At 42.4% G+C, this 14922-nt stretch overlaps 1 protein-coding gene across 1 annotated transcript in view; it reads left to right on the top strand.

Annotated features, from left to right (window-relative positions):
• RFWD2 (ring finger and WD repeat domain 2, E3 ubiquitin protein ligase) overlaps window positions 1–14922 on the top strand; it is a 185106-nt gene that overhangs the window by 78189 nt on the left and 91995 nt on the right. Inside the window, exon 16 of the mRNA XM_009994680.1 lies at window positions 11286–11403. Within this exon, the coding sequence (XP_009992982.1) occupies window positions 11286–11403 (118 nt within the window). The remainder of the gene's footprint in view (window positions 1–11285; window positions 11404–14922) is intronic.

Raw genomic sequence — 14922 nt, forward strand, 5'->3', positions numbered from 1 at the left:
TTCTGTCCTGACAGTACCTACTGGGTAGGGAAGCCCTGAACTTAGGAGGGTTGTCCAGGTTGGAACACCATCTTCAAGATTCGACTTCAAGGTTTGACTTTCCCTCAATATTACTTCCTCAATAGTAGGAAGTGAAATATTGAACAGTACCATCTGCTGATCTGGTGAAGACAATCTTCTGACACTGGTAGGCAGATCCATTCTGCTGCTGCTCAGGACTGAGAAACCAGAGTGCTGCAGCTACACAGTGTTATTAAAACCTGCCACGTTTGCAGTTAAGCTGACTTGCCTGTATCTGCATGTCAGAATTGCTAACAGATCAGCCTGGCAGTGCACAAGGTGGCCCTGCCTTGCTGCAGCTGCTTCCTAGGAAATCATGGACACAGACCACTCACAGGCTTGCAGGACCTGATGTCTGTGCAAAATTCACATCTGAGAAGCTTATGTAACTTTTTACTTGCACAGAAAAAACAGTCTGGGGCTTGTGTTGGATAAAAGGTCTGCCATGAGTAGAGGATAATATAGAGACCTCCTGGGAGTTTCCTTGCTTGGTCCCAGAGGTTGTCACACTTCAGTAACAAGTGAACGAATAAAATTAACTTGAAAAGCTCCATTTGACACTCTGGGACAAAAAAGGATAACTGTCATTAGCAGAAATGAGCATGCTAATTGTTTGCTTGAATATTCTTTTTCCTGAACATTTTGTTTTACAACTGATGTAGAAGTCGCTTAGTCAATGTTACAAAATTCAAATTAAAATTTAAATGAGCCTTGAAATTCAGGAACAGAATAGGCAACTCCAAGATTCATCTTTTCCTTCAGAAATGCCGAATTGTGCTTGCTACTAACTGTTGCTCTATCCCTTAGAGTTTAATCTTTTCCCACTGTGGCAGTTTCCAAAGCTGCAGTTTTTCTGGTAGCTCATTTAAAGGAATTGTTTGTTGGAATGACAATCTATAATGGCTTCCTGCTTTATCTCCCGTTCAGGCTGTTGAATAGATGAACTGTTCCAGCCTTTTATTTGGGCACTGTTGACGTTTAAACTTACATAACATAATCTATTTTTTCCATACAAACTGCATAGGAAAATCTGTAGCCTGTGAGTGCAGCCTGGGCTTGCATCTCAGCATCTTTTTGAAGTATCTAAGTATTGTGTGAGTTTTTCAGAGGAGAGGTTTGGAACACTTGAGCTAGGTCCCTCTAAGAAGGCCCTGTTAGCCATTTGAATCTCAAGAAGATGACAAAAAGTAAGATTGTAGGTGTGTGTAGAAATCCAGGTCCCCTTCACAGGACCTCTTTGCCTAGCCAGCATACATTGCCTCTTTTGTGAAGGGGACTCTTTGCCTAGCCAGCATACATTGCCTCTTTGCCACAGTGGATACCTGTGGATTACCATACACTTTCTTGTGCTTATTTGCCCATCTGCATAACCTACCAGACCTTTGATATTTTGGTTTAACCATCCTTACATGAAGCTTTAACATTAGCAATCATGCCACTATATTATTGGTCATCCCTTCCAGTGGATTCTGCTTTGAGGGCAGTTTAAGTAATAAATCAAATCCCCATCTCTTGAACCTACTAAAAGAAGGCTTCTATCTCCTCAAAACTAGTGAAGCAAACTTTGAGTCATTGAAGAACCAGCGTTGACATGGGTTTGCAGTAAGAACAAATGCTGTGTGCAATAAGTATCTTGAATCAGGAGAGATTTGTTTGGCCAGTGTGGTACTTAGGCCTTTGAAAGATGTAGCCAACACTCACTGGATGAGTAAGATTCCTTCTCGTGTGTGAAGTTTCAGAGCTTCAGAGATGTGCTCTGTTTAAACAGCATGAGTTGAAGCACCTTTTACTATAAAATGACAGTTCTTCACATGTTCTGTGGATTGTAAAACTCATTCTGTACACTGGCCTGTGTCTGGTAGTGCATATAGAGTTTGTACACGTTACATAGTTGAGGAGAAAACTTGGATTAAGAGCCTGAACAGTTCATAGTTCTTCTCTTTCAAAAATAAGGAATGAATTCTTCCAAAAGCTGCAGGTTGTTACTGCTCTTGTCTTCACTGGTTTTGTAAAATGAGTAAATCTTCCTTATGTGTACTGAATATTTTGTTTCTCCAACAGTCTCACAGAAAGCAATCTTTGAATTGCACAAAAAGCAGCTCTCCCTTATTCCTGTGAGAAATCTTTTTAAAACCAGAAAGGTCAAAGTTTCAAAGGAGTTCTAGAGAAATCTCTTCTGCTTCCCCCTCCTGCAAGAGCCCTTTTCTCAACTGATTAAGATCTCTAATGTTTTATGTCTCCTTCTCTCCTTAATATGAGACAAGTTATTTAGGGTGGAAGTTTTATGGGCAGTTGTGTCAAAAGCTTTAGACAAGTCAGTAAAAAAATGTCCCCAGTGTGTAAAGACAGTTATCCATAACCTGGCAAATGTCATCTGTAACTTCAAGCCATAGGGAATCTGCTGAATACAAAGGTTAAAAGCCCAGTTGGTGGTTCCCCTCAAGGCTGCTGTTCCCTTCATCTGTTCAGCAGAGGGAGATATAGATCTTTAGTGAAATGCTAGTGTTGATACACTATTTTTTTAAAAAAGTACATTTGGTGCTAGTAAGAGATGAAAATCAGTGGCTTCATCAGTGTATGGTCTTCTCTGCACAGCTCTGTCAAAATATTTCAAGTAGTAGCCTGAAACCCTCTGCTGCTGCATCCTGAGCCTTTCCTTGGTGGGAGGAGAGGTAGCAGGTGTTTCTTGTGCTGTTGGTTTTGCCAGGTATTAAGTTGAGGCTACCAGACATGTAATCTAACCTCAGCTCTCTTCTAATTCATTTTCTGTGGAGTAGACCTTTCTTGTGTTGCTTCCTTTGTTAGCCAGTCTGCTAAACAGAAGTGTTAGGCATTTTCCCTCTTCCTAGCGCTGTGCTCTTCCTTTGTGTAACTGGAAATCTGGGCTCAGTTTGTATTGGATTCCCTAAACATTATTATTTTTGGAGGCTGGATTTGGATTGGATTCTCTACATACAGTTTTTTTTGAGGCTGTTGCCCATTGTCTGTATTGCAGTGTAAAAACAACGAGGTGGAGTTGTCCTCCTCAAACACCCATGTGCTGCCTTCTGCTTTAGAAACTTCCTTTCATCTCCTCACTATCATTACAGGTTCTAGGACTTCCTCACATAAAAGGTATTAAGATTTTGCCACCAGCAAAATAAATCATGCAGGCCTTTCTTAATCTTACAGTCTTCAGGGCATCCTGTAAAGGAAGAGCAGATGGGAGGAGCCTTTGACCTGCAGGGAAAATACCTATTGAATGCTTTTCCAAAGTTCAGTCCCTTGTAAGGCGGCTGTTTGACTTTTTGACACTTGTGAAGACAGGGTGTGCAGGAGCTCCTTGGGTGTCTGGTACAGTGGGGGTTGAGACCACTTGTCTAGACAGAGCTCCAATAGCAAACATGAAGAAAGTTCTGCATCCCAAATAATCTCGTGCATGCACATGAAATACAAAATAAGGGTATTGTTCCAATATGCTGCTGTGGGCCAGAGTGTTGCTTCTAGAAGAGATTGCTAAGATTCCCCTTGGGCAACAGAAAATGGTTATTCAGGGAAAAACTGTTGCTTTACTGCAAAGGGAACTCCAGGTAAATGGAGGAGGAAGAAGGAAATGTATCAAGTGGGTAATTTAGTTATAGAAGCAAAGTACTTGCAATTTCTGCTGGAACAGAAAATTGTGAATACAAAGCCATATCCAGCAAACATTTTAATGTGTTTGTGACAATGGCTGTTGGGATTAAAATTTTCTTGTTTTTTTTAAGGGAAGGTTTATGCAGGCAAAATAAAAAAATGATTGTTTAGGTTTGCCTGTGCTGCAGTGTTCTACAGGGAGATGTTGGGGTGAAAGGGATTTATTTCTGCTCTCCTCCTTATGTGATTTGTCATGCTGCAAGTGGAAAACAGCACACTGCATTCTTCAGCAAAATGCTGCAGATAGTTTTGTCTGTCAAAGGTTCTTTGCTTCAGGCTGTATCAAACCTATTTTTAATCCCTTTCCTTACAGTAAGGGAAATAGTTTGTCAAGAGGCCACTGATGTCACCTCAGTGCTGTCGATAGGATCTAATTTCTCCTTCAGAAAATTCTGGTGTTAATTTTTGGTGCAGAGATTGGTTTGCTTGCATTCAAGTCTGCTTTGTTTCCTTTCCCCTTGGCATTGTTGCCTTTTCTCTTTTTCCCAGAGCATCTATTTCCTTTATGTAGTGGAAACTATCACACTTTCTCCTATCCCTGGAATGGCTTGTGATAGGCCACTGCCTGTACTGATCATATCCCATCCCAATATTAGTCTTGCCAAGTGAAATAAGTATCTTTGTAGTGTCTTATTGGCTGGAAGGCTTCTTTACTGTTCTTTTTTGAATGCCCAAATGCCACCCTGTATTTCTACTACTGTAATAAAGACCCTCTTTTTTTAATGCATATGCTCTCTTCTGCCTTGGAAGAGACCCAGAATTAAAACTAGTCTTTTTTTTTGTGGTCCCTGCATGAAGATGTTTGAGTGAGTTGAATTCTTCCCACAGGTGAAGTGTTCAACTGTCTTGTGTCCCCAGTCCTCTCTCCAGAGCAAGACCCACTTAGGGATGTTCACACTCCAGCCTGCCTGTTGTGCTGTTGGAGAGAAAAATCTCCACCTTAAACTGTAACAAAGTCACCTCAGCCACATGAAGTTCTCTTTAAGTGCTGGTGTTTGGTAGTGAACTGGCTTTGCAACCGTTCAAGTGCAGCAGTTCTGCAAGGTTTTTTTACTTGTAAAGAAAAATAATTGAAGGAGAGCAAAGGTTGTATGTATAGCAGTGCCTTGTGCCATCCCTGTCGTGTGGGAGTAGGTTGACAAAACCTGGAAGGTCTGAGAAGTGTACAGAGTATGTCTTTGGAAATTCTCAGAGCTTGATTGAGTTAAGACTCTTGAACACAATTACTTAACTTCTCAGTTGAATCCAACTTTGCAGTTGTTCCTTCCTTGAGTGGGTAGTTGGCAGGATTCCAGAAGTCCCTTCCAACCTACCTTATTCTCTGACTCTCAGGGCCCTTGAGCAAAAATGAATTTCAAACAGCAACTGCACTCTGCATAGGATTAAGTTTGAGTTTCCATGTAATTATGTCTTCAGTTGTCCTTTCACCAGCCTTTGATGGTATCGCTGCCGTCATGGGGAGGCTCTGTTTCCTGGCATGGAGATACACAGAAGATCCCCTGGAGAGGTTCCACAGCCTTATTAATAGCTTTTTAGTTAGTCTCTAAGTAAGTATGCAGCTTGTTAGGTGGCTTTGAGGTCAAGAGAGTGCTGAGGCTTTTGTAGGTTTCCTCTCAAATTAAAAGAAATCTATTTTAAAGCATTTTGGGTTCCGAGAGCAGCTGCTTTTCTCAGCTTTTTGAGAAAGAGCAGCACTTCTCTCCCTAGGCCTTGTTCTGGTTTTCCTAAGGACAGAGACATGTCATGTGCCAAGTGATTGCATACAACACTGCCCTGCACTGTTGTACTGTGTACTACTGTCCATGTGAGTTTTAGTTTTCAGTCAGAATGTTGTCCCTCTTTATTTCCCTCCTCTTTCTCCTCACTGACAGAAAAACTTTAAAGCAGTGAAAGCTGAGCCTCCTGATTCTGCTCCCATTTTTCATCCAGCCAAAAGCTTTGCCTCTGAGGATGCAAGCTTCCTTTTTATAGTGAGAAAAAAACAGTGAACATGGCTGAAAGAGACGTCTGGTTAACCCATCTTGATGCTAAAGTTGTGTTCTACTGCTTATCTGTGTTCAATAACAATTCATTAAGGTGGTGTGCACTCTCCTTCCTGGCATGCCACTTAGGGGAATGACACCATATACTCTTTCCTTTCACCCAGAGACACTTGAAACACAAGCTTTGGTTTGAACTGCTGGGCTCTGGATACTTGAAGGCATAAAGATAATATTATTTTCCTGCTAAACAAGTTGCCTAGATACAATTCTAGGTGGCTTTGAAGGCTTTGTTCTGTCAGCTCTGTGTGCTGAGTAATTTTGCTTACACTTGGTATCCAGAGGAGAAGCAAGTAAAAGGAAAGATCAGTTTCCAGAGGTAGATGTTTAAATAATCAGATTTCAGCTAACCCCTTCAGCTATGTATTGAGCAATGTGGGCTTCCTTCAGCCTCTGAATGATGATCTCTGAAATCACTTTTTAACTGATGAAAGTAGAAATGGAATCGGGCTCTACAAAATCATGCCTTGGTCTTTCTTTCTGACTAAAGATATTTTGGGGGCTTTTTTTGTGCCCTTTCATTTTGTTGTGATTTTTGTTTTCTTCAAGGTAACCTAATTGGAGGCAAGCAAAGGTATCTTCCACAAATTTGCTCTGACTTGGTTTAAATCTTGTTTAACAAGTCATATAAATACACCTCGGAGGATAAAAATTCTTATTCTTGCTACTGATGCACAGAGCTTTACTGATGAAATCAGGCATCCTTGAGCCAAGCTTGAAGTATGTATGGAGGAAAACAAATAGATGAAGTTGAGGGAATCATCAGCTGAGAAGTGAGTTACTAGACACAACAAATCAGATCATCATGGTCAAAGAAGCAAAAGAGAAACACATTTAAAGGTTACCCTTTAGCCTTGGCTTCCATTTCAGCTGTAGCATGAGGCAGGCAGAGCTGCATGCTGTAGCTGCAGTATTAGTTATATGAAATCAATTTAACACTTAAGTTTGTTATTGAAGATACTTGCTTTTTTAAAAAAAGTCCAAAATATGCTTTGATAACAGAAGATTTGTTACAAACCACTTAATTAACATCTAGCTCCCCACCCTGCAGCTTATGCTTTTTGAATTAGGGGTGTTGTCTTGTTTGTAACATTAATTTGATATGTAGCAGTGAGCACCACTTATATCCTGAAGACTGTAAACACTGAAAAATCTAAGAGCAAAGTAAATGACTTATTTTTTTAAAAAAGATCAATAATCTAAATATTGAACAGTTGAGAAATATTTCAGTCATTTAGAAACGCATAAGAAAGATGGTAATTGATTCTCCAGCAAATCAGTTTTCTAGAGTAGAGACATAACCTTTGTATGCAGCTCTTGGGGCTTTCTTGTTACATCCATTGAATATAAAACTGTTGCATTGCAGGTAAATTTTAGTTTTGCTGCCCTTGGCTTGATATCACTTAAAAGTAAATGGTTCTTGGTTGAAACAAAGCCTTGGGGGGTCTGTGGGTTAGCTCATGCTGGAGACTGGTTAATGTTTGTGGTGAGTATATGACCTGGAAGATAAATGTTACTGCAGATTGTTGGGTACCTGGAGAGTTAAATGACTGCTTTTTGGATTGTGCCCGTTGCTGCCCTGGATGTATTGGTACTCGGTGAAACAAAGGGCTGCTGTGTGATGTTCTTTCCTAACCCTTGTTTACTCTTTCTGGAGTTGCTGCTCCTCAGTACATTTTAAGAGCTTTGCAAGAGGTGATGTGAGCATAAAGCCTGCTTGTAACAGCTGTTTTGTGACTGTTATTAACAAATCTAAGTGTAAGGAAAATCACTTTTGGTGAAAAGAGACTTTTTCTTTTTTAAAAAACAACTACAAATCCAAGACCAATTTCATCTTTCTGAACAGCTCTGAAATTACCTAAGATGCTGTTGGCTCCATTAGCAATTCTCAGCTCTCTCTTTTATAAGTTTTTAACCTGATTTCCTAAGATTTTTTAACCACATCATCAGTTCCTTTACCTCTGTCCCTGACCCTGCAATCAAGCTGAGTCTGAGGACTGACACTGAGAAGATGCTGATCACTTCACCATGTATATCACAAAACCATCCTTCCTTTTTGCCCTGCTCCTGCTGGCTGGAGTCTTGTGAATTTATGAGCTGCTGAAGAACAAGAGATGCCACCTTTTACTGATGTGGGTTATATTTACAGAAGGGGGGATGAGATCTTCTTAAAGTTTGGAAAAGTCTGAATTCTTGATTAGTTGTCACTGGGCATCTTAAAAGGTGAAGCAGTGGTGTCTTAAGGGAAGTAAGCAGCTCTTGAATGTTGTGGAAAAGCACTATTTAAGAACTCAGGCATGTGGTTGGAGACCTCTCAGCAGCCGTGGCAGAGCTGAGCTGCCCTTTCTGCCTTCTGAGATCACTGGGAAAAAAGAAAAGAAATGTAATAAAATACAGCCTGCCAGCAAACATTTGAATTCAGAAGGCAACAGCAGCAGAATTCTGTCATGTTCAGCTTCTGCAGTGACATTGAACTAGACAAGAATTGTTTCAGAGTGTTTAATTTGTTGTGGTCTATATACATGTTCTTTCCCATTATCTCATATATTTCAATTAAGCCTGAATGCAAAAGAGAAAGTAAAGAAGGGAGCTGTTGCTGCCCATGGTTAGGCATGAGGCTTTTAACTGCAGAAATGTTATTTCCAAGTTGAAATTGTTCTAAGTGAGTTTTCTGGTGGGGGTGGAAACTGTAGAGCTGGAAAATAAAATGCCAGTTCACCATTTCAATGCCAATGTTTGAGGAGCAAAACAAACCCCTGGGCATTGCTGGTTACTGGTGTAATACGCTCCATGGTCTTCCAGGGATGCTGCAGGCAGGAGCCAGCAGAGGGATGCTCTATGAGCTTAGGGCTCTTGCAGAGCTCAGGAAGTGTTTGACTCCCTTCAGTGCCCACTCTTTTCCTTACTTTCAGCTGCCTCTTAGGCCTAATGCATATGCTGAGATTCCCAGAACCACCTGGCCTCAGACCTGCTGCTGTACCTGGGATGGTTTCAGCCCATCAAACTCCACCAGGCGAGACTGTTGCTGGGCTACCTGGGAGTTGTATTTTCCCCATTTAGCTTCATTTTGGGGTGCTCTGCTTCCTCAGCAGATGGCATTTTTATCATGTTTTTGGAAAGTCCATATGGCCTACAAGAGAGAGTATCTCTTTAATTGTAAAACATGACCACCTGTTCTGATTTTAATGAATGCAGGGAGCATTTGTCTTCATACATCTACTTAAAAATAGCTGCTTCAATTGAATTAAAAAAAAAAACAACCCTCTCAATTGGGCACCAACACTTCAGCTGCTGAAGTAATCAATTAATAATTAACTGGCTAATTTTAGAACCCACTGGCCTTGCCCATTCCCTCGGACTTGTGATCAGATCAGACAGTGATTGATTGCCCTGCTGACGCCAAGAGGCACCCGCAGCGCTGGGGCCAGATGCCGGGAGGCTTCGAGCTGTTTATTGTGGTATTTAGAAGGTGAACATGACTTCGTGCCTCAGCTCTGCAAATAAACTTGTCTTTCCTGCTCTAGCTCTCTCCTCTTCCCGTTGTGAAGCCATCCCCAGGTACTGCTTTTCCTGCCACCAGGCTAGAAATCTGATGCTTAAAAGGGATCCTAATAGTGGGGCCAGCAGGTTGAAACTGCCAGCAAAAATAGGCTTGAAAGGCTCATCCACTACCTGACTCCTAATAGAAAGTCCTGTAAGAATCATGCTGCTCATTAAAATAAAAATTGGCTGTTAACTGGTTTTGTAACTCCTGCAGCAGGTCTGCTGGCCAGATGAGAAAATGTGGAGGGTTTTGTCTCAAGCTTTCAGAGAGGTAGAAGGGACCAGGATGCCCAATTCTTGTTAAAGGAATGTTAACACTTAATTCAAAGTCCCTTTGAAAATTAACCCCTTTGTTAGAAGCAACATCATCTTGTTCTAAAGCTAATTGTAATACCCAAATGGCAGGAAAACACTGGGATTTTGGTTGGTGTTAGCTGTTTAGAGGGTTAATATTTCAGAGATGGAAGAAAAGGGAGTTGGAAAGAGTTCTTGAGGGTCCAGCACTTCCCAGCATTTCAGTGCTGGCAGTAATGAGTACAAGAGCTGCTGGGTTTCAACTCAATAGGGTAATTCAACAAATGAATTAGTGGTGGAGAACAGTTGAATAAGTGGTGGAGAGAACTTGTTGTGGCTGGATGCTTTTACATGGTGAGGAGGAAGAGAGAAAAATCTCTTCTGGGAGAAGCCTCTGATCCCATCTTACATAGAGGAGAGGCTGGAAGCAGTGGGAGAGGAAGGCAGCTTGCCTGCTTGCTTCATTTTAATTAAGATGTTCCTGACACAGCCCCCATCCTGCCCTGGCCACTACTTAGCCTGGTAACACAGGGGAAGAGCTACCCTTGCCAGTCTGATGGCTGCTCTAGCCTGATCGATGTAAACCCAGTTATCTCTCAAACCACATGGGACTTTGAGACAGACGAGTGTTTGTATGGCTGAGAGCTCTGCTTTGAAATGTTGTTAAAATACCAAAATAACCGTCAGCATTGGCATTTAAATTCATTTCTATGTAATCTTGATGTCTGGGTGTCGCGAGTCGCTTGGTGACTTGGAGAAAGGCATCCAGCTCTGTTTCCTTGCATGGATGTGGCCTTCCCTCCCTGCACTTCCAGAATAGCAGGGGATAACTAAATGAAATTCAACATTAAAGGCTGCAAGTCAGAAAGAGAGAAGCTTATTAACCTTGTTGAGCTGGAAAGAGCACCGGGGTTGTTGGATTCTTGGGTCTCGTGGGGGTTTCTGTTCTTAGGTTTTCTATTTTCTTGGGAATTGACACTTGGTGCTGCAGAAAATAATGTCTTGTTAATTCTATTGTGATCCCTTTTATGTGGTTGTGGCCTTGCAGCACATCTGTGAATTTGATCTTAAGATGAGCTGGAATTTCATCTTGTCATTAGCAGAAATGTTAATTCTCTCTTGATTGGTAATAAAATCAAAGGAGAGAAGAAAAAAAAAAAAAAAACCAGAAGTGTGGAGGTTACCCATTTAGAGTAAGGGTGAAAATTTAGTCCCTGTTTCCATTATCTCATTTTGGTAGTCAACAGACTGAGTTTTTAGCTTAGGCTTTGTAAGAGGAGACAGGCTGAGGAAGGAGAAGGTGAGGGGGGTGCAGGGCATTAAAAATAGCAGAGTGGTCAGGGAGGAGAGACGAGAGTCCTTTGAGCTACTGGCTTGCACGTGGGCAATGTGGGGTTTGCAGGAAGCCACGTGGATGTGCACACACACGTGGATGCACCTTTTCCCCTCTCTTTCTCTTTGAAAGGCTGCTTGGACCTTTACAGACTGAATTTTGGGCTGTTTCAAGAAGCCTCCTCAAACACTCCTTTGTTCCAGCGCTGGCTGGCGATGCTAGACCGGCCTTCAAGCGAGATGCGGAAGCTGTAGGCAGAACTTCTGTTCCTGTGAGCCTAATAGAGGTCCTGCAAATCCTTCCTAGCTAATTAATTTCTGCCCTTTTTCCTCCCTCCTCTCCAGATCACTGTGTTCACTACTACGATCTTCGCAACACTAAGCAGCCCATCATGGTGTTCAAAGGGCACCGCAAGGCGGTTTCCTACGCGAAATTCGTGAGCGGGGAAGAAATCGTCTCTGCGTAAGTGTCACCCTTTTATCTAGGCTCCAAACTTTGCAGCCCTCCCTTTCCAGCTCTCATCAGGGTCATCCTGCCAAGTTCACCTGTGTGGGAGGGTGTGCTCGCTAGCTGCTGTGCTTTTGGGAAGCTGATGGTTGCTTTTTTTATTTTCCTAAGACACAAATAGCAATTAATTCCTGGTGGTGCTTGGCTCTGCTCTGTCTCACAGAGCCAGGAAGCTGAAAAGGAATATGAAGACAATTAGATGCATCTCCTGACCAGAGGCCCCAACTGTGAGAAGCTGCAGGTGAACTCCCCTTTTACAAAGTGCTCAGGATGCTCCTGAGCAGAGCTCTGCTGTAGATGAGGCTGGCAGCACAGCCCCGAGGATAGTAATCAGTGGTAAAACACAGCTGATTAGCAACAGAACTTGCTCATCAAATGGTGCTGCTGGGTCAGGTTTATCCACAGCCTGAGAGCAACTCAAGTAGGACTGGCTGATGTGTTCTCTGGTAATTAATTAATATGCTCTGTGGAGGCCTTCTTTAGGATTATATGCTTGGGTTTGAAAGCAGACAAGGAAAAGTTGTGGTTTATGTTCCTAATGGTGTGTGGCTTTTTAGCCAGGGCAGGCTATAAGATCTGCTATGGAGACACCAAGGAATAGTATTCTGCAGCTACTGCTCAGTTAAGTGGCCAGATGTGACCCAAAGTCAGCTGTGGCTGTCTCACTTCTAGGTAGGTTTTCAGCTGTGAGGGAATGATCACCTAGTGAAAGGTTTGTTGCAGTCGTACAAACCAGGGGTGAGCTTCTCTTACATGGAGAGGAAAATACAAATAGCCTTGGGATGCTGCAGGCACAGCTTTGATCTCAACATACTCATGTTCAACAGCCCAGGGCAGCAGGGGTAGCTCACAGGGTAGACCTAGTCCCAGAAAGTGTCCCTGCTGCCTTGTACCCAGCCAGTGGTTATCCAGCTTATTTCTGTCCCGTGGTTTTACACAGTTTGCTCTAGGAACTTGGGTCCAAAAGAGTCTTTTAAGGTATAAAGCTAGCAAGCTGGGGAAGGGTCTAGAGAACAAGTCATATGAGGAGTGGCTGAGGGAACTGGGGTTATTTAGTTTAAAGAAGAGGAGGCTGAGGGGAGGCCTTCTTGCCTTCTACCACTACCTGAAAGGAGGTTGTAGGGAGGTGGCTGTTGGCCTCTTCTCCCAAGTAAATAGTTATAGCATCAGAGGAAATGGCCTGAAGTTTTGACAGGGGAGGTTTAGATTGGACATTAGGAAGAATTTCTGTACTGGAAGGGTGGTCAGGCACTGGAACAGCCTGCCCAGGGAGGTGGTGAAGTACTTCTTGGAGGTGTTCAAGAAGTGTGTGATGAGGAATTACAGGACATGCTTTAGTGGCTGAGATTGTGATGGTTTGTGGGTGCTTTTTGGTAGAGTGTGTGTGGTTGGTAGTGTTTGTTTAGTTTCTCTTGGCTTTTTTTTGTACTGATGGTTGGACACTGTGATCCCAGAGGTCCTTTCCAACCATGATGATTCTGTGATTCTGTATTCAAGCTGCCAGTGAATTGCTCTGAGCTGATCTGTGTGATGGAAGATTCTGTGGTGACTTCCAATACTGCTGCTATTTAATCAGCTCCTCTCTCTTTTATTTCCTTTAGCATTGTAAGTTGCTATAAGGGTGCAAATTCATACCTAGAGTGCAGAGCAAATTAAGTTTAATGCTGTGAATCAAATCTGGGTAAGAAGAAAGTGTTTAATGGAAGCTGGAGGAAGCTGGAAGTGTTTTACAGCCATGATCAAATGGAGCATCATCCATGAGATGTTTCAGGACAGAATGGCTCTGTCCTGCTTGAGCTGACCATGTGAGAAAGCTTATCCCACAGTCCTGGGAGGACTATTTGATAGAGCTGTCAGACTTGGACAGGCAACAATAGGGTGAGAGGACTACCTGGAAGATTCATGTATCTTTTTCTGCATTAATAGGAATATCAGAGTACAATGTTTCTCGTGTCAGTCTTTTTTAAATTGAGGAGAGAAGACCAGTAATGATTCCCAAAAATCAAGCACTGATTTCTTTTAAGAAAAAATGATATGCATATTCAGAGTCTCTAGATTTCTGGCTAAAGATGGTTTTATAGATTGCATTGATTTACTTTGCCTTGTAGAGTTAGGTTTTGACCTCAAGGGTGTTCAGAACTGCCTGGTATTTAGCACAACACATTGATTGCAGTGCTGATTTACAAAGAGACAGATACAACAGCAGTGCATCCATGATAGTTTTTTTTGGAGAGAATATGAAAGCAAGAGCAATACTAACACCAGCAGAATCAATGGCCTTCTCCTCTCCTTGCAGTCCAGTGGCAGATAACATCCTTCTTTTATGGCATGCTTATCCTAAGCAATGCAAACATGGCTAGAGCTCAATGGGAATTTGTTAACAGTAGAAGCATTCCATTAGTAATAGACTTGAAGTGTTTTTATTTTAATGAAGAGATCCAGAATGTATGCTATTAAAATACAGAGGTTAAGTGCCTGTGTATGTGAGGTCTTCTTGATGGGTTAGCTAATAGCAGGAGCTGTCATGGGAATCTGACAGCTTGTAGACCAGGGATTAGGCTTTTGGAGCTTTACTCTGCCTTCAGGGAAGTTTAGTTTCCAGGCAACTCCGAAGCTTTTCAAAGCAGTATTTTGAAAATAGAACTGCCCTAAGAGTAGAGAAGGCACCTCCCTGCACTCATGGGCCAAAAAACCAGTGGTACATACTTTTTTGCCCTTTTTATGAGCCATGCTGCTACTGTGATGGTAAGGACAAGAGAAGGGAAGGGAGAGTGAGAAGCAGAGTAGGGTAGGGATGGGTATGGAACAAGCCTGTGTTTCAGGCCCCCCCTTGGTCAAGACCTGGGATAAGGAGTGCACTCCTGCTTAAGTCATGGTATTACAGATAAAATTGGTACCTTTGTTCTGAGCTGACCTCATCCTATTATTACAAATTACTAACAAATCTTCCTACAGCTCCCTTATCACTCCTTTGTCATTCCAGTTGTCATTGAGGGCTGAGATAAGGGTTTTGCAGCACAGCATGAGGTGCATCTCTCCTCTTTCATGCTATATTTTTAGGTAAATGTGACATTGTTGCAAGGCTAATGTGTTATATTATTGTTAATATTTGATGGCTAGTGGGTGGTGGGGTTTTTTCCCCCCTTCAGGTCTTAATACTCAGAAGGCATCAAGGTTGGGTGATGTGACTTGCAAGAGGGGAATGTCACCTACGTCTCTTTCCTCCTACCCAGGAGGGTCCTGCTGACAATCTGACAGGTCCTGCTCCCAGTCTCTTTCAAATTTAAGATGGGAACAGTGCTACCCATTTCCCCAAGGGCAACTTCATGGGGCTCTGGTCGCACCACATCAGTGTTTCTTCACTTGCTGTGGAGCTTATCACCATAAATCAGTGTGTGCCAGAATCTCAGAGCCTGGGAAGTGAGAGGCACTTGTGTCCCCTCAGGTTTTTGGGAGGAAATTAATCCTGTATCT

This window comes from Chaetura pelagica, unplaced genomic scaffold (genome assembly GCF_000747805.2).
Source record: "Chaetura pelagica isolate M959 unplaced genomic scaffold, ChaPel_1.0 scaffold363, whole genome shotgun sequence".
NCBI classification, from domain to species: Eukaryota; Metazoa; Chordata; class Aves; order Apodiformes; family Apodidae; genus Chaetura; species Chaetura pelagica.